This window comes from Mustelus asterias, chromosome 12, assembly GCF_964213995.1.
Source record: "Mustelus asterias chromosome 12, sMusAst1.hap1.1, whole genome shotgun sequence".
NCBI classification, from domain to species: domain Eukaryota; kingdom Metazoa; phylum Chordata; class Chondrichthyes; order Carcharhiniformes; family Triakidae; genus Mustelus; species Mustelus asterias.
This window is the reverse complement of record NC_135812.1, coordinates 56,656,332-56,678,064: the sequence shown is the minus strand read 5'-3', so window position 1 is coordinate 56,678,064 and position 21,733 is coordinate 56,656,332. Positions and strand designations below refer to the sequence as shown.

The following is a 21,733-nucleotide window of genomic DNA, read 5'->3' as shown; positions in this document are numbered from 1 at the left end:
GTCAGAGGGTCGGTGCTGTGGGAGCGCCGCACTGTCAGAGGGTCGGTGCTGAGGGAGCGCCGCACTGTCAGAGGGTCGGTGCTGTGGGAGCGCCGCACTGTCAGAGGGTCGGTGCTGTGGGAGCGCCGCACTGTCAAAGGGTCGGCGCTGAGGGAGCGCCGCACTGTCAGAGGGTCGGCGCTGAGGGAGCGCCGCACTGTCAGAGGGTCGGCGCTGAGGGAGCGCCGCACTGTCAGAGGGTCAGCGCTGAGGGAGCGCCGCACTGTCAGAGGGTCGGCGCTGAGGGAGCGCCGCACTGTCAGAGGGTCGGTGCTGTGGGAGCGCCGCACTGTCAGAGGGTCGGTGCTGAGGGAGCGCCGCACTGTCAGAGGGTCGGTGCTGAGGGAGCGCTGCACTGTCAGAGGGTCGGTGCTGTGGGAGCGCCGCACTGTCAGAGGGTCGGTGCTGAGGGAGCGCCGCACTGTCAGAGGGTCGGTGCTGTGGGAGCGCCGCACTGTCAGAGGGTTGACACTGAGGGAGCGCCGCACTGTCAGAGGGTCGGTGCTGTGGGAGCGCCGCACTGTCAGAGGGTCGGTGCTGTGGGAGCGCCGCACTGTCAGAGGGTCGGCGCTGAGGGAGCGCTGCACTGTCAGAGGGTCAGTGCTGAGGGAGCGCTGCACTGTCAGAGGGTCTGTGCTGAGGGAGTGCTGCACAGTCGGAGGGTCTGTGCTGAGGGAGTGCTGCACAGTCGGAGGGTCTGTGCTGAGGGAGTGCCGCACTGTCGGAGGGTCAATACTGAGGGAGTGCCGCACTGTCGGAGGGTCAATACTGAGGGAGCGCTGCACTGTCAGAGGGTCGGCGCTGTGGGAGTGCCGCACTGTCAGAGGGTCAATACTGAGGGAGCGCTGCACTGTCAGAGGGTCGGCGCTGTGGGAGTGCCGCACTGTCGGAGGGTCAATACTGAGGGAGTGCTGCACTGACTGAGGGAGTGATCTTTAGAATCATGTAGCTTTCCTACAAGGTCCAGCAGCCTCGACTTCAACTCATTGAGCTCCACATCCTTCAGTCGCATATCTACCTCCTGCTGCACCTGTTTGAGTATGACATCATTGATTTCCTTATATAGAATCCCTACAGTGTAGAAGGAGGCCATTCAGCCCATCAAGCCTGCACTGACAATTCCACCCAGCCCCTATCCCTGTAACCCCACATATTCACCCTGCTAATCCCCCTAATCTACACATCTTGGGACACTAAGGGGCAATTTAGCATGGTCACCTAACCTGCACATCTTTGAACTGTGGGAGGAAACCGGGTCACCCGGAGGAAACCCATGCAGACACGGGGAGAAAGTGCAAACTCCACACAGACAGTGACCCGAGGCTGGAACTGAACCCGGGTCCCTGGCGCTGTGAGGCAGCAGTGCTAACCACTGAGCCACTATGCTGCCCCTTACGGAGGTTCTCTGATGCAAGGCCACCGTTTGTTGACTGAGGGAGTGCTGCACTGACTGAGGGAGTGCTGCACTGACTGAGGGAGTGCTGCACTGACTGAGGGAGTGCTGCACTGACTGAGGGAGTGCTGCACTGACTGAGGGAGTGCTGCACTGACTGAGGGAGTGCTGCACTGACTGAGGGAGTGCTGCACTGACTGAGGGAGTGCTGCACTGACTGAGGGAGTGCTGCACTGACTGAGGGAGTGCTGCACTGACTGAGGGAGTGCTGCACTGACTGAGGGAGTGCTGCACTGACTGAGGGAGTGCTGCACTGACTGAGGGAGTGCTGCACTGACTGAGGGAGTGCTGCACTGACTGAGGGAGTGCTGCACTGACTGAGGGAGTGCTGCACTGACTGAGGGAGTGCTGCACTGACTGAGGGAGTGCTGCACTGACTGAGGGAGTGCTGCACTATCTTTTGGATGAGGCATAAGATGAGGCCCCAGCTCTCTTCTTGGGTGGAACGAAAAGATCTGAGGGCAATATTTTAAAGAAGAGCTGGACGTACACAACACAAATGAACTCAAGAAACAGAAGCAGGAGTCGGCCACCAGTCCCTTCAAGCTGTCCCACCATTCAATACAGTTATGGTTGATCTATGCCTCAGCTCCTTTTCTGTCCGTTTCCCCATACCCCTCTATTCCTCGATCTCTCAAATATATATCCACCTCCACTTTAAATACTTCTAATAATCCAGCCTCCACCACCTTTCGGCGCAGAGAATTCCAGAGATTCACCACCTTCTGCGAGAAGAAATTTCTACACACCTCCGTTTTAAATGTCCGATCCTTTATCTTGTAGCTATGTCTCCTTGTTCAAGTGAAAACATCTCACCATCTACCCTGTTGAGACCCCTCAGGATCTTATATGTTTGAATAAGATCACCCTTCACTCTTCTAAACTCCAAGGAATACAGAGCCAGACTGTTTAGCCTCCCTTGATAGGACAACCCTCTCATTCCAGTAATCAGCCTGGTGAATCTCCTTTGGACTTCCTCCGATGTTACTATATCCTTCTTAAGGTAAGGGGGCCAAAACTGTACTCAGTATTCCAGATGAGGCCTCACCAACATCCTGTACAATTGCAAAAAAACTCCCTATTTTTAAACTCCAACCCCTCTGCAATAAAGGCCAAAATGCTGTTTCCCTTCTTAACTACTTGTTGGACCTGCCTCATAACTTTTTGTGATTCATGCACTAGAACACCTAGATCCCTCCATACTTCGCTCACCTGCAGTCTCTCTCCATTTGGATAACAATCTGCCTTTTGATTCCTCCTTCCGAAGTGCATGACCTTGCACTTCCCCACATTAAACTCGATTTGCCAGGTTTCACCCAGTCACCCAATCTATCTCTATCCTGTTGCAGAATCACAATATCCTCATCACAACATGTCCTTCCACCTATCTTTGGATCATTGGCAAATTTGGAAACAGTACATTCTGTTCATTCCTCCAGGTCATTCATATAAATAGTGAACAATTGTAGGCCAAGAACTGATCCTTGTGATTGTCTGATCATTTGCACATTACTCTTTGTGACATTTTGCTGAGGGCTAATTGGCTGCCACATTTGCTACATTATAATAGTGACTACATTTTGTACCTCAGTGACTATGAAGCATTTGGGATGTCCTGTGATTGTAAAAAGTGCTTCATAAATGTAAGTCTTTCTTATTTTAACATTTTGAGAGGACACATTATACACTTCCTGATGGTGAACTATTTTCTTGTTGTAATGTTTGATGTAGGAACATGCAGAAAGCATCCCACTGCACTGAACTGAGAGGGAAGATTGAACAATATATTGAATCTTACCTCAAATCCATAGACATCTACAATCCCCACCGAGCTATCCATCTCCACTGGCATCAGCCACTCATTGATTTGTTGCACCAGCCAATTAAACAGGAATGAATAAAGAGCTTTGGCGATACTATCTCTGAGCAAATAAAACACAACAGTAGCAATCATTAAACTGAGACAGAGGGTGGAATCTTCCTGCCCTAGCTTTTAAACAAGGTGGGGGGGCCATTTCCAGGTACTAACCCGGATGGTTTATGATGTCCATCGGCCAATCCGAGCTTCCCGAAGATGGACAATTAACAGGTTGCCTCCAGTAGCTTGACTGAGTAAGGGCCAGGGCTGTGCAGTGGGAGGGCCAATCAGAGCACCCAAGGCTGTGTTAACCAGGAGTAAGCACAGTAAGAAGTCTCACAACACCAGGTTAAAGTCCAACAGGTTTATTTGGTAGCAAAAGCCACTAGCTTTCGGAGCGCTTGCTGCTCCTTCGTCAGGTGAGTGGGAGTTCTGTTCACAAACAGGGCATATAAAGACACAAACTCAACTTACAAAATAATGGTTGGAATGCGAGTCTTTACAGGGTTTCAGAAGGGTTCCACATCATTAACCAGGAGTCCCAGCAGGAGAAGTTGGCACTGCCACTGTGGGTGGAAGACCGAGAGGGTGCCTTCACTCTCCAAGAACCTTAAAAAAAGGTTAAAAAGCTATGGCCCCAGTTGGCAGGTTGGCATTGTGGAGGGGTAAACACAGATATGGCCCTCTGGCATCCGTGGGTCCAGAGACATCGGGGAATGACATTTCAGGAGGCCTCCCTGAGTGCCAGCCTGTCACCAGGGGATCATTTCCAGTTCTCTGCCAGGCTTCTGCCTTGGGGGAGCCCACCCACTTGTGGAGAAGATCACGGTGTCATCACTAATTTGTCCCCGTGTGGGCACTTACAATTAAATATCTGCCACTGCTGGGCAGGTGACTGATGCCAATATCACCCTACCTCTGGCAAGATTGCTCAGAGGTGGGTACGTGTCCGGTGGAAGATTTGACATGTACATTTCAAAAACTCTCCCACTTCCAAAAGTGCCTCTCCATCCAGTTTGAGAGTGTGATAGTGGGGGAGAAAGAGGGAGAGGAGTGGCAGCGGAGGGAGAGATGTTAAGAGTAAGAGAGAGACAGAGAGACAGAAACATGGGAGACTTGCATTTATATTGTGTCTTTCACAATTTCAGGGAATCCTAAAGCACTTTACAACCAATGAAGGACTTTTTGAAGTGTCCTCATTGTTGAGTAGAATCACAGAAGGCAGCCATTTGTCTCATTGTGTCTGAGCTGGCACTCCCAAGGAGTAATTCATTTAACTGCCACACTCCCACCTTCTCCTCACATCCCTAAACATTCTTCCTTTTTAGATAGTTAGAAAATGTAGAAAAGTTTTCAGCACAGAAAGAGGCCACTCTGGCCATTATGTCTGTACTAGCCTAAAAACAAGTCCCCCACCCTCCTCCCTCTCCCCAGCTGATCCCATTTCCCAGCATTTGGTCTGTGGCCCCAGAGATGGCAGACATCAGGATTAGCTCTACCCCACCTCGACCCCTTTGTTTTCATTTTATTTAATTTTTTACTGTTCTCTACCTTTTATTTCTTTATTGTCTTTCTTTATTTTTCTTCCCCCCCACTCTTTTCCCCCTATTTTATCCCCCCTTTTCCTTACCTTTTCTCTCCTTTTGCTTGCCCTTTCCCCTTTTTCTAAATTTTGCCTCTCTCCCACCCATTCCCCCCTCCCTCCACACCTTCATCTGTCACAGTTTACCCTCTGATTTTAGCTTCTCTGCCGTTTGGCCATTCACACCCTTTATTCTCTCTATGGACTGCGATTAGCAGCCTTTCCCCTTGTTTTGTGGCAATGACTCATCTTTCATTCCCTCCTCCTGCAGTAGAAATATCTCCTACTTTCTATGCCTTTTAGCATGAACAAAGGGTCATCTGGATTCGAAACGTCAGCTCTTTTCTCTCCTTACAGATCTGTCAGACCTGGTGAGATTTTCTAGCATTTTCTCTTTTGGTTTCAGATTCCAGCATCCGCAGGAATTTGTTTTTATCCAGTGTTTTACTCACTGCCACTCCTCTTCCAGGAATGCCTACCCTGAAGAAGTACTGCTCTTCTCTCCGACAGGATTTCCGTATGCCTCTCTCCCCGCCCCATCCACCTTCACTGTTTTCCATTTCTCTCTTAGTGTTGGACAAGGCATTTACCAAGACTCGCTTCCACAGCCACATTTCCTTCCTCAGTGACTGTCTTCGTCTCCGACTTGCCCCATGTGGATTTCAACTCAAATTCCACCCCGCATGTAACCTCCAGGATTACAGGTACCTCCAGGATATACAACATTCTTTGAGCTGCTGTTCTCGCCGCATCCTGAAAGTCACATTCAGTACATGCACCGCCACATGAAGACACTCGACATCTCTCTCCAGCAGCACCGTCTTACTCTCTAAGCTGTCCCTGTCCCCAGTTTCACTTCATCCTCCGCATCATTCAATGTCTTAACAAAAACCTTTTCCTGTTTCTTGCAGATGTAAAGGAATGCAAGCTTTAACAACTCATCAACACCACTGCCCATCCCAGGCCCTCCACCAGTCCCAATCCCTCAAACTCCATCTCTTCTAGCCCCCGCCCTTGCCGTGTCTTCACCATACCCTCCGACCTTCCCCTCTCTGAGGCTGAGCATACTGTTCTCAGCAAAGGACTCAGCTTCGTACCCTTACATCAGGACTCAGGCCCCCACCTCAATGAAATCTGGTCTTGACATGATGTGGAACTCTTCTTCCGTCGCCTTTGTCTCCGTGCCCACTTCTTTGGACAAGAGTCCTCCCCCGTTCCACAGATCCTTTCACGTGCCTCCAACATTCTACCTTCAATTGGACACCCCCACTGGGACAATTACCTGCCCTCGATCTTTTCATTGGGAACTGTCGACGGGACATTGGCCATCTTAATTTTTCTGCCCCCCTCACCCGTTCCAAACTCTCTCCTTCCGAACTTTCCGTTCTTCGCTCCCTCAGGTCCAACCCTGACTTTGTCATCAAACCTGCTGACAAAGGGAGTGCAGTTGTCATCTGGCATACTAATCTCTACCTCGCAGAGGCTGAACGCCAACTCTCAGATACTTCCTCTTACCTTCCCCAGACCATGACCACACCATTGAACATCAGGCCATTATCTTCAACACTGTCCCCGACCTCATTTTCTCCGGATGTCTTCTCCCCAAAGCTTCCAACTTCAGTCTCCCAACTCCGGACAGCCCACTTCGACCTACTTCCCAAAACCCACAAACAGGACTGTCCTGGTGGGCCCATTGTGTCAGCATGCTCCTGCCCCACTGAACTTATTTCCTCTTACCTTGACCCCATCCTCATCCCCCTGGTCCATTCCCTCCCCACCTACATCTGCAATTCCTCATAGCGACAGCTTCCAGTTCGCAGGCCCTAACCGCCTCCGATTCACCGTGGATGTGCAATCTCTCTACACCTCCATCCCACACCAGGATGGCCTGAGAGCTCTTCGCTTCTTTCTTGAAAAGAGGCCTGAACAATTCCCATCCACCACCACTCACCTCCACCTGGCTGAACTTGTTCTATCTCTCAACAACTTCGCCTTTAACTCATCCCACTTTCTCCAAATCAAAGGAGTAGCAATGGGTACTCGCATGGGTCCTAGCTACGCTTGTCTTTTTATGGGGAATGTTGATAATTCCTTGTTCCAGGCCTACCCAGGTCCCCTCCCACAACTTCTTCACCAGTACATCGATGACTATTTTGGTGCCGCTTCATGCTCTTCCAGACCTTGAAAAATTCATCAACTTCGCTTCCAGTTTCCACCCTCCATCACCTTCACCTGGTCCATCTCAGCCACTACCCTTCCCTTCCTTGACCTTTCTACCTCTATTTCCGGCAATAGACTATCTACCAAGATCCATTACAAGCCCACTGACTCCCACAACTATCTGGACCCACAGCTCCTCGCACGCTACATCTCTCAGCTCCTTCGCCTCCGTCGCATTTGTTCCAATGATACCACTTTCCAAAGTGGTGCTTCTAACATGTGCTCTTTTTTCCTCAACCATGGTTTCCCATCTACAGTTGTTGACAGGGCCCTCAACAGCGTGCAGTCCATCTTTCCCGCCACAACCCTCATCTCCTCCCCCTCTCCCAGAACAAGTAGAGTCCCCCTTTGTTCTCACATTTCATCCCACCACCCTCTGCATGCAAAGCATAATCCTCTGACATTTTCGCCAACTCCAGCGTGGTGCTACCATCAAATACATCTTCCCTTCATCCCTCTGTCAGCATTCTGCAGAGACCGTTCCCTCTGGGATAACCTAGTCCACTCCTCCACTATACCCAAAACCTCTCCCGTCACTCATGGCACCTTCCCATGTAATCGCTGAAGGTGTAACACCGGACCCTTTAGCTCTTCTATGCTCACCATCCAAGGTCCAAAACACTCATTCCAGGTTAAGCAGTGTTTCACTTGCATCTCTTTCAATTTGGTCTATTGCATTTGCTGCTCCCAATGTGGTCTCCTCTATATCGGAGAGACCAAACAGAGACTGGGTGATCGCTTTGCTGGGCACCTTTGGTCTGTGCGCAATCAGGACCCTGACCTTCGCCTTGCTTGCCATTTTAACACACGATCCTGCTCCCATGCCCACATGTCTGTCCTTGGCTTGCTGCATGTTCCAGTGAAGCTCAATGCAAACTGGAGGAACAGCATCTCATCTTCCGGCTGGGCACTTGACAGCCTTCCGGTCTCAACATCGAATTCAACAACTTCAGATAATTAGCTATACCCCACCTCGACCCCTTTGTTTTCATTTTATTTCATTTTTTACTGTTCTCTACCTTTCATTTCTTTATTGTCTTTCTTTATTTTTCTTCCCCCCAACTTTATCCCCCCCTTTCCTTACCTGTTCTCCCCCTTTGCTTCCCCTTTCCCTCTTTTTCTAAATTTTACCTCTCTCCCACCCATTCCGCCCTCCCCCGGCATCTTCATCTGTCACAGTTTACCCTCTGATTTCAGCTTCTCTGCCGTTTGGCCATTCACACCCTTTAGGGTAGCAGTGGAAGGGTGCGTTTCTGAATGGAGGGCTGTGACAAGTGGCATTCCTCAGGGATCAGTGCTGGGACCTTTGCTGTTTGTAATATATATAAATGATTTGGAGGAAAATGTAACTGGTTTGATTAGTAAGTTTGCGGACGACACAAAGGTTGGTGGATTTGCGGATAGCGATGAGGACCATCAGACGATACAGCAGGATATAGGTCAGTTGGAGAGTTGGGCAGAGAGATGGCAGATGGAGTTTAATCCGGACAAATGTGAGGTAATGCATTTTGGAAGGTCTAATACAGAGAGGAAATATACAGTAAATGGCAGAACCCTTAAGAGTATTGATAGGCAAAGGGATCTGAGTGTACAGGTACACAGGTCACTGAAAGTGGCAATGCAAGTGGAGAAGGTAGTCAAGAAGGCATACAGCATGCTTGCTTTCATCGGCCAGGGCATTGAGTTTAAAAATTGGCAAGTCATGTTGCAGCTTTATAGAACCTTAGTTAGGCCGCACTTGGAATATAGTGTTCAATTCTGGTCGCCACACTACCAGAAGGATGTGGAGGCTTTGGAGAGGGTACAGAAAAGATTTACCAGGATATTGCCTGGTATGGAGGGCATTAGCTATGACGGGAGGTTGGAGAAACTTGGTTTGTTCTCACTGGAACGACAGAGGTTGAGGAGCGACCTGATAGAAGTCTACAAGATTATGAGAGGCATTGATAGAGTGGATAGTCAGAAGCTTTTTCCCAGGGTGGAAGAGTCAATTACTAGAGGGCACAGGTTTAAGGTGCGAGGGGCAAGGTTTAAAGGAGATGTACGAGGCAGATTTTTTACACAGAGAGTAGTGGGTGCCTGGAACTCGTTGTCGGGGGAGGTAGTGGAAGCGGATACGGTAGTGACTTTTAAGGGGCGTCTTGACAAATACATGAATAGGATGGGAATAGAGGGATATGGTCCCCGGAAGGGTAGGGGGTTTTAGTTCAGTCGGGCAGCATGGTCGGTGCAGGCTTGAAGGGCCGAAGGGCCTGTTCCTGTGCTGTAATTTTCTTTGTTCTTTATTCTCTATGGGCTGCCATTAGCAGCCTTTCCCCTTGTTTCTGTGGCTATGACTCATCTTTCATTCCTTCACCCTGCTGTATAAATATCTCCCTCTTTCTACGCTTTTCTCTCGTTAGATGTGCTGAGATTTTCCAGTATTTAGTCTTTTGGTTTCAGATTCCAGCATCCGTAGTAATTTGCTTTTATCAGGTGCATATCCTTTGAAATGAGTGGAGGGTTTCTAGTCTCTATTACCCTTTCAGGCAGTGAGCTCCAGATCCCTACACCCTCTGGGTGAAAAAATCTTTCCTCAAATCCTTCTACAATCACTTTGAAACTATGCCTCCTTGCCACTGAACTCTGCGAAGGGAATAGATCCTTCCCATCCACTCTCTCCAGGCCGCTCACAATTTTTGTCCTTTGTCACTCTGCTTAACTTTGTTCTGCCATTAGCACATTCTGATCTCTTAATGGCTGCTATCAGCACCTTTCTTAGCCATGATCACCACCATTTGCATTGCCTTTGTCTGCTACATCTTGGTCAATTCCCCCCTCACCCTAACGGTATAAATCTCATCCTATTTTCTATTGTCTTCAGTTCTGATGAAGGGTCATCCAAACTCAAAACATTGGCTCTATTCTCTCTCTACAGATGCTGTCAGACCTGCTGAAATTATCCAGCATTTTCTGTTTCAAATTCCATCATCTGCAGTTATTTGCTTTTATCCCCTCACAGTTTTGCACATCTCAATCAAATCTCCCCTTAGCTTCCTCTGTTCCAGAGAGAACAATCCCAGCCTTTCCAATCTTTCCTCATAGCTGCGATTTTCCAGTCCTGGTAACATCCTCATAAATCTCCTCTGTACTCTCTCGAATGCCATTACATCCTTTCTGTAATGGGGTGAACAGAACTGCACACTTTACTCAAGTTGTGGCCTCACTGGTGTTTTATATTCTATACCTCGGTTCCAAAATGAAAGTATTGCACAGCCTTCTTAACCAGCTTAATAACCTGTCCTGTTACCTTCAGGGATCTGTGGACATTCGCTCCGATGTCTCTCACTTTCTCTACATCTCTCAGTGTCCTTATTGTGCATTCCTTTGCCTTGTTTAACCTCCCCAAATGCATCACCTCTCATGTCTCAGAGTTGAATTCCATTTGCAGTATTTTTGACACCCGATCAGTCCACTGATATCTGAAAGCAACAGTCCTCCTCACTATTAACCATGAGGACAATTGTGTTGCCAGCAAACTTCTCGATCATTCCCCCTACATTTAACTTGGGCGGCACGGTAGCACAGTGGTTAGCACTGCTGTCTCACAGCGCCAGAGACCCGGATTCGATTCCCGGCTTGGGTCACTGTCTGTGTGGAGTTTGCACATTCTCCCTGTGTCTGCATGGGTTTCTTCCAGGTGCTCCGGTTTCCTCCCACAGTCCAAAGATGTGCGGGTTAGGTGGATTGGCCAAATAAATTGCTCCATAGTGTCAAGGGGACTAGCTAGGGTAAATGCATGCGGTTATTAAACATATTGAACAGGTATTTTGTGTCGGTCTTCACAGTGGAAGACACAAATAACATGCCAAAAATTGATGACAGGAAGGCTATGGCAGGTGAGAATCTAGAAACTATCGTGATCACGAAAGAGGTAGTGTTGGGCAAGTTAATGGGGCTAAAGGTAGACAAGTCTCCTGGTCCTGATGGAATGCATCCCAGGGTACTAAAAGAGATGGCGGGGGAAATAGCAAATGCACTAGTGGTAGTTTACCAAAATTTGCTGGACTCTGGGGTGGTTCCCGCAGATGTATAGAACATTGGTTCGGCCGCATCTGGAATACTGCGTCCAGTTCTGGTCGCCACACTACCAGAAGGACGTGGAGGCTTTGGAGAGAGTACAGAGGAGGTTTACCAGGATGTTACCTGATATGGAGGGGCTTAGTTTTGAGGAGAGATTGGGTAAACTGGGGTTGTTCTCCCTGGAAAGACGGAGGATGAGGGGAGACTTAATAGAGGTGTATAAAATTATGAAAAGCATAGATAGGGTGAACGGTGGGAAGCTTTTCCCCAGGTCGGTGGTGACGTTCACGAGGGGTCATAGGTTCAAGGTGAAGGGGGGGGAGGTTTAACATGGATATCAGACGGACATATTTTACACAGAGGGTGGTGGGGGCCTGGAATGCGCTGCCAGGCAAGTTGGTGGAGGCGGACACACTGGGAAAGTTTAAGACTTATCTAGACAGCCATATGAACGGAGTGGGAATGGAGGGATACAAAAGAGTGGTCTAGTTTGGACCAGGGAGCGGCGCGGGCTTGGAGGGCCGAAGGGCCTGTTCCTGTGCTGTATTGTTCTTTGTTCTTTATTGGAAAACAGCAAATGTGACGCCACTGTTTAAAAAAGGAGGTAGACAAAAGGCAGGTAACTATAGGCCGGTTAGCTTAACTTCTGTAGTAGGGAAAATGCTTGAATCTATCATCAAGGAAGAAATAGCGGGACATCTGGATATAAATTGTCCCATTGGTAAGACGCAGCATGGGTTCATAAAGGGCAGGTCATGTTTGACTAATTTGGTGGAATTCTTTGAGAACATTACATGTGCAGTGGACAATTGGGAACCTGTGGATGTGGTGTATCTGGATTTCCAGAAGGCACTTGACAAGGTGCTGCACCAAAGACTGCTACATAAGATAAAGGTGCACAGTGTTACGGGCAATGTATTAGCATGGATAGAGGATTGGTTAACTAACAGAAAGCAAAGAGTGGGGGTAAATGGGTGTTTTTCTGGTTGGCAATCAGTGACTAGTGGTGTGCCTCAGGGATCAGTGTTGGGACCGCAATTGCTTATGAATTACATAGATGATTTGGAGTTGGGGACCAAGTATAGTGTGTCAAAATTCGCAGATGACACTAAGTTGGGTGGAAGAGCAAAGTGTGCAGAGGACGCTGAAAGGGATATAAATAATCTAAGTGAGTGGGCGAGGGTCTGGCAGATGGAGTACAATGTTGGTAAATGTGAGGTCATCCATTTTGGTAGGAATAACAGCAAAATGGACTATTATTTAAATGGTAAAAAATTGCAACATGCTGCTGTGCAGAGGGACCTGGGTGTCCTTGTGCAGGAATCTCAAGGAGTTGGTTTGCAGGTGCAGCAGGTAATTAAGAAGGCAAATGGAATTTTGTCCTTCATTGCTAGAGGGATGGAGTTTAAAAACAGCGAGATTATGTTGTAGCTGTATAAGGTGCTGGTGAGGCCACACCTGGAGTACTGTGTACTGTTTTGGTCTTCTTACTTGAGAAAGGATATACTGGCACTGGAGGGGGCGCAGAGGAGATTCACTAGGTTGATTCCGGAGTTGAGAGGGTTGGCTTATGAGGAGAGACTGAGTAGGCTGGGGCTATACTCATTATATATTCAGAAGAATGAGGGGAGATCTTATAGAAACATATAAGATTATGAAGGGAATAGATAAGATAGAAGCAGGGAGGTTGTTTCCACCGGTGGGTGAAACTAGAACTAGGGGGCATTGCCTCAAAATAAGGGGAAGCAGATTTAGGACTGAGTTGAGGAGGAATTTGTTCACACAAAGGGTTGTGAATCTGTGGAATTCCCTGCCCAGTGAAGCAGTTGATGCTACTTCATGGAATGTTTTTAAGGCAAGGATAGATAAATTTTTGAACAGTAAAGGAATTAAGGGTTATGGTGAGCGGGTAAATGGAGCTGAGTCCACAAAAAGATCAGCCATGATCTTATTGAATGGCGGAGCAAGCTCGAGGGGCCAAATGGCCTACTCCTGCTCCTAGTTTTTATGTTTATGTTTTATGGGAATAGGGCCTGGGTGGGATTGTGGTCGGTGCAGACCCGATGGGCCGAATGGCCTCCTTCTGCACTGTATGAATCTATGATCCAAGTCCAAAATCATTAATATATACCACAAAAAACAAAGTAATGTGGGAAATATGACAGCCACTTTGTGCACACCAAGATCCTCAGAACAGCATAATGTTAATAATCAGATAATCTGTTTTAGTGATGTTAATTAAGGGATAAACATTGGCCAAGACACCGGGAAGAGGTCCCATGTCCTTCAAAACAGTGCCACAGGATCTTTTATAACCATGTGAGAGGCGAGGGCCTGGGTTTAAAATCTCACTTGTAAGACAGCACCTCGAGAGAGCAGTTCTCCTTCAGTATTATGACAGAATAGACATTTGGGTTTAAATCTCTGGAGTGGGATTTGAACACCTTGCTGACTGATAGGTGTGAGTGTAGTCAATGAGGTTCAGCTGACAGAGGGAGAAGAAGAACAGAAGTGCAACAAAGGCCCCATAATTTGTGGTGAGGCCCTAAACAACCAAAGAACCCAGCAAGGCCAGAGAGCCGGACGTCCTGATGATCTAAACAGCAAGACCATATTAACAAAGTTTAACTCTGTTTTCCAATCTGCAGCTGAACAAATGAACTGCCTGCCATTTGAAGACAGGAGCTGGGAATCCTTAGCAACAGTCCCTGACAACTGGGAGAGGGAAGAGGTCATCCATCAATTGAGGAGATTGTCAATAGGACAACAGAGCTGAGGATCAGGGCTAAGGGCAGCACTCATGCACCTCCTGGCCATAAATGCAGAATGAATGACTTACCCTGTGAAAGGGTCAGCTCCCACCTACCTCTCACTGACCCTCTGGAAACCCAAGAAGCAACAATCCATTTTAAACTGCACTAGAAAATCCTGATTTAAATATGTTAATATTTCCTCAAATCTCTACAGGGGACGCTGAGATGCCCCAAAATCTCCATCAAATTGAAAGTGGCCGTGGGCACGTGTGCAGAGTGTTGGTAACATGTTCCCCATATTTAACCTTTTATCTTGCTCACCCCCTCTTCCATCCTTTGTGTGGGGGTTAATATTTTGCGCAAATGAGAGAGATAGTATAAGAGAGAGGAAGGGAATGACTGAGTTACAGAGAGAATGGAATGGAAGGAAGAAACTGAAAGTGAGACAAGAAAGGACAGAAAGAACAAAGTGAACGAGAGGGAATGATACTAATCGTCTCAGACTAGGCCGTGAGTAATCGGATATCAAACACTGGCATACCTGGCGTCTATAGAGCTTTCCACAGACAGAGGGGAGAAAATCCGATCATAGCTGGTCTCCTGAAAGATAAAAATGAAAACTCAGACCTATTATTTCAGTAAGAAGTCTCACAACACCAGGTTAAGGTCCAACAGATTTATTCGGAATCACGAGCTTTTGGAGCGCTCCTCCTTCATCAGGTGATGCTGATGAAGGGGCAATGCTCCAAAAGCTCGTGATTCCAAATAAACCTGTTGGACTTTAACCTGGTGTTGTGAGACTTCTTACTGTGTTTTTACCCCAGTCCAACGCCGGCATCTCCACATTATATTATTTCAGAGTCTGTGTGTACCTGAAACAACATCATGTGCATGAAGCAGGGGCATGATCGACATACCAGTCCTTATAGTAACCAACATTTCTATACACACAGGGCGGCGCAGTAGCACAGTGGTTAGCACTGTTGCTTCACAGCGCCAGGGACCCGGGTTCGATTCCTACTTGTGTCACTGTCTGTGTGGAGTTTGCACGTTCTCCCAATGTCTGCGTGGGTTTCCTCCAGATGCTCTGGTTTCCTCCCACATTCTGAAAGATGTGCTGGTCAGGTGCAGTGACCCGAACAGGTGCCGGACAGTGGCGACTGGGGAATTTCACAGTAACTTCATTGCGGTGTTAATGTAAACCTTACTTGTGACTAATAAATATAAAACTTTAAACTTTTTACAATCACAGACAAATGCAAGAACTTTACCACAGACAGGTCCTCACAGACACAGATTGTTGAAACTGGCACACACACAAACCACACTGCCTTGCCCCAGTTTGGTTCTCCTCTCTCAAAATCTGTAATCACCCCTCCCTCTATGTAATTGTCCCTCCTTGCGCAGTCCCCTGTATTTGCCCCAGTTCCTGTCACTACCCTGTATTTGCCCCAGTTCCTGTCACTCCCTGTATTTGCCCCAGTTCCTGTCACTCCCTGTATTTGCCCCAGTTCCTGTCACTCCCTGTATTTGCCCCAGTTCCTGTCACTCCCTGTATTTGCCCCAGTTCCTGTCACTCCCTGTATTTGCCCCAGTTCCTGTCACTCCCTGTATTTGCCCCAGTTCCTGTCACTGCGCTGTATTTGCCCCAGTTCCTGTCACTACCCTGTATTTGCCCCAGTTCCTGTCACTCCCTGTATTTGCCCCAGTTCCTGTCACTCCCTGTATTTGCCCCAGTTCCTGTCACTCCCTGTATTTGCCCCAGTTCCTGTCACTCCCTGTATTTGCCCCAGTTCCTGTCACTACCCTGTATTTGCCCCAGTTCCTGTCACTACCCTGTATTTGCCCCAGTTCCTGTCACTACCCTGTATTTGCCCCAGTTCCTGTCACTACCCTGTATTTGCCCCAGTTCCTGTCACTCCCTGTATTTGCCCCAGTTCCTGTCACTCCCTGTATTTGCCCCAGTTCCTGTCACTCCCTGTATTTGCCCCAGTTCCTGTCACTCCCTGTATTTGCCCCAGTTCCTGTCACTGCCCTGTATTTGCCCCAGTTCCTGTCACTGCCCTGTATTTGCCCCAGTTCCTGTCACTACCCTGTATTTGCCCCAGTTCCTGTCACTGCCCTGTATTTGCCCCAGTTCCTGTCACTGCCCTGTATTTGCCCCAGTTCCTGTCACTACCCTGTATTTGCCCCAGTTCCTGTCACTCCCTGTATTTGCCCCAGTTCCTGTCACTCCCTGTATTTGCCCCAGTTCCTGTCACTACCCTGTATTTGCCCCAGTTCCTGTCACTACCCTGTATTTGCCCCAGTTCCTGTCACTGCCCTGTATTTGCCCCAGTTCCTGTCACTACCCTGTATTTGCCCCAGTTCCTGTCACTGCCCTGTATTTGCCCCAGTTCCTGTCACTACCCTGTATTTGCCCCAGTTCCTGTCACTACCCTGTATTTGCCCCAGTTCCTGTCACTCCCTGTATTTGCCCCAGTTCCTGTCACTGCCCTGTATTTGCCCCAGTTCCTGTCACTACCCTGTATTTGCCCCAGTTCCTGTCACTACCCTGTATTTGCCCCAGTTCCTGTCACTCCCTGTATTTGCCCCAGTTCCTGTCACTCCCTGTATTTGCCCCAGTTCCTGTCACTCCCTGTATTTGCCCCAGTTCCTGTCACTGCGCTGTATTTGCCCCAGTTCCTGTCACTACCCTGTATTTGCCCCAGCTCCTGTCACTACCCTGTATTTGCCCCAGTTCCTGTCACTGCGCTGTATTTGCCCCAGTTCCTGTCACTACCCTGTATTTGCCCCAGCTCCTGTCACTGCCCTGTATTTGCCCCAGTTCCTGTCACTCCCTGTATTTGCCCCAGTTCCTGTCACTACCCTGTATTTGCCCCAGTTCCTGTCACTCCCTGTATTTGCCCCAGTTCCTGTCACTCCCTGTATTTGCCCCAGTTCCTGTCACTCCCTGTATTTGCCCCAGTTCCTGTCACTCCCTGTATTTGCCCCAGTTCCTGTCACTCCCTGTATTTGTCCCTCAGAATGGTTTTTTTCTCAAGTTGAGAGTGGACAATGCAGTAAGTGGAGTGGGGGATACTCAGGGGTAAAATATCCTGTCCCTGGTTTCCTTACTGGTTCTGTTGGGTCCTGCTATTTCTAGGGTTTTGCCATCTATCTTACCCAGGGTGATTGGCACAGGGAAACGAGAGGAGGTAGGGGCAATTACAGGAAAACTCCAAATTCAGACTGCTTGCTAAGTCAGGAAGTACGCAATGTGAGGTGAGGCGTGCCTTCTCCAGAAGTAGGTTCTCAGGCTCCTCTTAAAGGAAAGCAGAGAAGTAGAGACATTTTGTAAAGACTAAGACAGAGGGTAGCAGTGTGCACCATCTCCAAGATGCACTGCAGAAATTCATAACACTCCTTAGACTGCACCTTCCAAACCCGTGACCTTTACCATCTAGAAGGACAAGGGCAGCAGACACTTGGAACATCATCTGGAAGCTCCCCTCCAAGCTACTCACCATTCTGATTTGGAAATATATCACCATTTCTTCATTGTCGCTGGGTCAAAATCCTGGAAGTCCCTCCCTAGCAGCATTGTGTGGGTGTACTTATACCACTTGGGCTGCAGTGGTTCAAGAAGGCACCACCACCTTAAGGGCAACTAGGGATGGGCAATAAATGCTGGCCAGCCAGCAACACCCACACCCCATGAATGAATAAAAAAATGCAGGAAAATAAGTTGATATAAATGTAGTTACACAGATACATGTGCACATCAAAGCTCATAAACACTCCTAGGCACAGGTACACGGACATACACGTATACAAAGAAACAAGTATCCAGCCGCCCAGTACTTCCTCAGAGTTCCTCATGCCAATAGTTATGATTGATTTGCCTTGTGTTGTCTTGTACTCACTGTCACTCGTTGTATGATGACACTGTGAAGTGTGTCCGATGAGATCTGCAGCAAATTGGCCACAAGTCGTATCTCGGTGTGACTGACAATGACAGCCAGCTCCTGGGACCCGTCCTAAAAAAGAACCCTCAAGGTCAATCAGATGTCAGAGTTACCCTGTTGCAGCAGTCACTCCCTGACTTACCGGGAGTGTTTGACAGCTCCAGTGAGTTTGAAGGTAAAGGAATGCCTGCCTACTTGCAATTGGGGAAGTGTTACCTGGAGACAGGTGAGTCCAGGAGGAGAAGAATTCAACCTGGGTTTGGGAACCTGGGATTGATGCAATAAAGGTGCCAGGTGGCACCTATGGGCCCATGGTTTTCAATAAAGACCTTAAGGTGTCAAATATTCACTAAGTAAACTCAGCACATTAGAACTCAGGGGGAGGTCATTCAGCCCATCTAGCCCATGTCCTCTCTGTAGAGCAATCCAGCCTGTCCCATTCCCTGCTCTATCCCCATAGCCCTGAACGTTTATTTTTCCTGATGCGCCAAACTAATTTCCTTCATTGATGATCTCGTAGGCAGCGAGTTCCAGGTCATCACCCCACTCACTGTGTAAAAAAGCTTTTCCTCACAACCCACCTCCTCTGCATCATCTTCCCAAAGCCTTGTCCCCTAGACCTTGTAACATTAGCCAATGGGAACAGTTTTTCTTTGTTTACCTATCTAACCCTGTCATCATCTTGTACACTTATTCCAAGAGAAATAACCCTAGCTTCTCCAATCCTAACCCGGTAACTAAAATCCTTCATCTCTGGAACCGTTTTGGTAAATCTCCTTTGCAGCATCTCAAGGACGCTCACATCCTTCCTAAATTGTAACCAGAACTCTGTAATACTCGAATTGTGGCCTAACCAGAATTTCATAAAGGTTCAGCATAATTTCCCTGCTTTTGTATTTAATACCTCATCTGCTTTACTATCTACTCTTTAAAGATCTATTCACATACACCACCAGCTCCCTGTGTCCCTGTACCCTCTTTATAACTTGGCCGTTAAGTTAATTGCCTCTCCCTAACCCTTCTGCAAAAAATCACCTCACATTTCTGCGTTTTAAATGTTATCTGTCACTTTGTGCACATTCTATGTCATTTTACAGCTGACTGGTATCACCCTCATCGTCAATCACACTTAAATCAGCAGATTTTACTACGTATTTCCATTTCCAAATCATTTACATTGTTATGAATACCTTGTTCATAACTAATATGTTTTAGAATTTAACTATTAGTTTTAAGAATTAAAACTTTAAATGGGGCATCTGGTAAAAAAACCCATAAAAACAACTTTGATGTAAATCAATTCAAACAAGCCTGGAATAAAAACAGAAAATGCCAGGTAAACCTGGGTTTATTACAATTGAATGGTAGCTTGTGTTTCTCTGGCAAGATCAGAGTTAATAGCTGAACAATGAATGACATATTCGAGTCCAGGTGACCCTTTAACAAAGGGTCATCTGGACTTGAAACATCAGCTCTTTTCTCTCCTTACAGATGCTGCCAGACCTGCTGAGATTTTCCAGCATTTTCTCTTTTGGTATCAGATTCCAGCCTCCGCAGTAATTTGCTTTTATTAATGAATGATTTATCTCTAAGCTTAAAAATGAGTCAGGAGTCTGGAGGGAGGGCAATTACATCATTTAAAAATATAAATTATTCAGAATCAAGGAGTTTTGTTAAAGGTAAAATAACTAACATACATTTTAGATTGAGAACTCCAAAAGAACACCACATTGCCGCAGAGATAGTGATTCAAGAGCCTTAAGTAGAAGGTTATTTTTGTTTAATTCAGCCATGTGTTTGCTAACAGAGCAAGCAGATCAGTTAAGGAACAGACTGTTGTAGACTTGGCCTTGTGTAGGCTGCAGCTTACTGAGAGGGACGGCCAAAGGAAATGAAAGTTAGTCAAGCTTGCATTTAAGCACAAAAATATTAATTTTATTGTTCACCATCTGGAATGGTGTTCAATCTCAGTTTGGATTTTGTGAGGGGAAAGTAGCTGGAACTTTGCTGTAGCTTGCAGCTAATTGAAAAAATTTATAGTGGTCTTCATAGACCTTGTGGCAGAAATCAGTCAGCAAGTTAGCTTGGAAAGCTGTGGGAAGGGGTTTCAGTATCTGCCAACATCCTGGCCAAGGTGCTGAGGTATCCACAGTCATTACCTGTAAAGGTGGAGGGTCAAGTAGCCTAAATCTAATGCAAAGACCCTCATAGAATCTTATCTCAGAGGATAGCTAGAACTCTGAGCAGAATTAAATTGAATTCCAGGGGGCTGCAGCATCTCTTTGAGTTGGTCCTAGGAAATTGAGTGAACCTTCAAAACTTAGTGAGATAAGGAAACTCAAGGGAAAAATAATAAATGTAACTGAGTTTATAAACAAGTAATGACAAACTTTAAGTTCGTAGTGCTTACTTTGTTTAATTATTTTTGATTTGCAAGAAAGCTTGATTTTGTTTTAAAATGTGAAATCTTGTGGTATAGCTCTGTCAGGTGATTGATGGGTGTTTGAATTTTTCTTTAAACATTAAAGTTCCGAACACAATGGTAACAAATGCCCAGAGCATCCCATTTCTGGGGGGTTGTACACACCCCCAACAACTTTCCTCCACCCCCCCCCCCCCGACCTTCAACCCACCTCAACCCCCAAACTCACCCCCACACCGTGATTACCTCCCAACCCTCCATCTATCCCACCATCCGACTGCTCCTGAACACCCCTGACCACCCGACACCACCCAACACCTGTTTCCCGTGAACACCCAACCCTCCCCTTACCTCTAATTTCCTTCTGCAGACCATACAGACTCCTTCCTCTCGACCATCCAGACCCAAATCACAACCCGCTCCCCCTCTAACCCCTCACCCACTTAACTTACATACATATAATCTCCCTGGCTTCTCCAAGTGGCTGGGACTTGTTTTGTTGGGTTGCCCGCTATCTGTGGTGTGTCCTGCTTAGACACCATTAAGCAGTCTTGTAGAAGTGACCAAAATCTTTATTAATTACTGAACTATGTACATATTTACAGTCGACTAGTAGAGGGTACAGGTATAAACCTTTTAGGACTGAGGTGAGGAGAACTTCCTTCACCCAGAGAGTGATGAATTTGTGGAATTCACTACCAGAGAAGGTAGTTGAGGCCAAAACATTGTGTGTTTTCAAGAAGGAATTAGATATAGCTCTTGGGGTGAAAAGGATCAAGGGGTATGGATGAAGGCGGGATCAGGGTATTGATGATCAGCCATGATCATAATGAATGGCGGAGCAGGCTTGACTGGCCGAATGGCCTGCTCTTGCTTCTATTTTCTATATATGTATGTATGAAGGCTCCATGTTGCTACCTCGCTCTACACTGATGATCAAAGCTCTTCTTGCATCACTGGTGAACAGTATTGAACTCAGTTCCAGGTTAACCCTTACTTATCAGATCCTTCTCAGCTGGCCAAGTTTTAAGTTGCTGGTGACAAATGTGCAGCTCCTTACCTAGATAAATAAAAATGAGCAGCGTGGCAATACGACTGTGGTTACCACTCCGCAGAGATTCTATCCCAATATATATCAAAAAAGCAGCAGTCTCACGCTGAACCTTGGCAAATATCATTTGTTTACCATCCTCCAGTCTTAAAAATAACCATTTACTGTTTTCTGTTACAATTACATGTTACAGTTCTGAGCTCAGTATCTGGGGTTTTACAAATCCAAATACTCATTGCAAACTGCCAATTTTATACATTTCTCTTACTCCTTCTATGTGACAGCTCACACAAAGCTGCTCGACATAATTACGTAAACATTAAAATACAACTTGATGTCCAAGGAA

General features: G+C 47.2%; 1 protein-coding gene across 1 annotated transcript in view; it reads right to left on the bottom strand.

The window, feature by feature from the left end:
• The window catches only part of myo15b (myosin XVB), a 520,694-nt gene that overhangs the window by 415,992 nt on the left and 82,969 nt on the right, over positions 1-21,733 (bottom strand). Inside the window, exons 15-17 of the mRNA XM_078226038.1 lie at positions 17,873-17,986; positions 14,509-14,567; positions 3,291-3,414 (exon numbers count right to left, since the gene is read on the bottom strand). Of these exons, the coding sequence (XP_078082164.1) occupies positions 3,291-3,414; positions 14,509-14,567; positions 17,873-17,986 (297 nt within the window). The remainder of the gene's footprint in view (positions 1-3,290; positions 3,415-14,508; positions 14,568-17,872; positions 17,987-21,733) is intronic.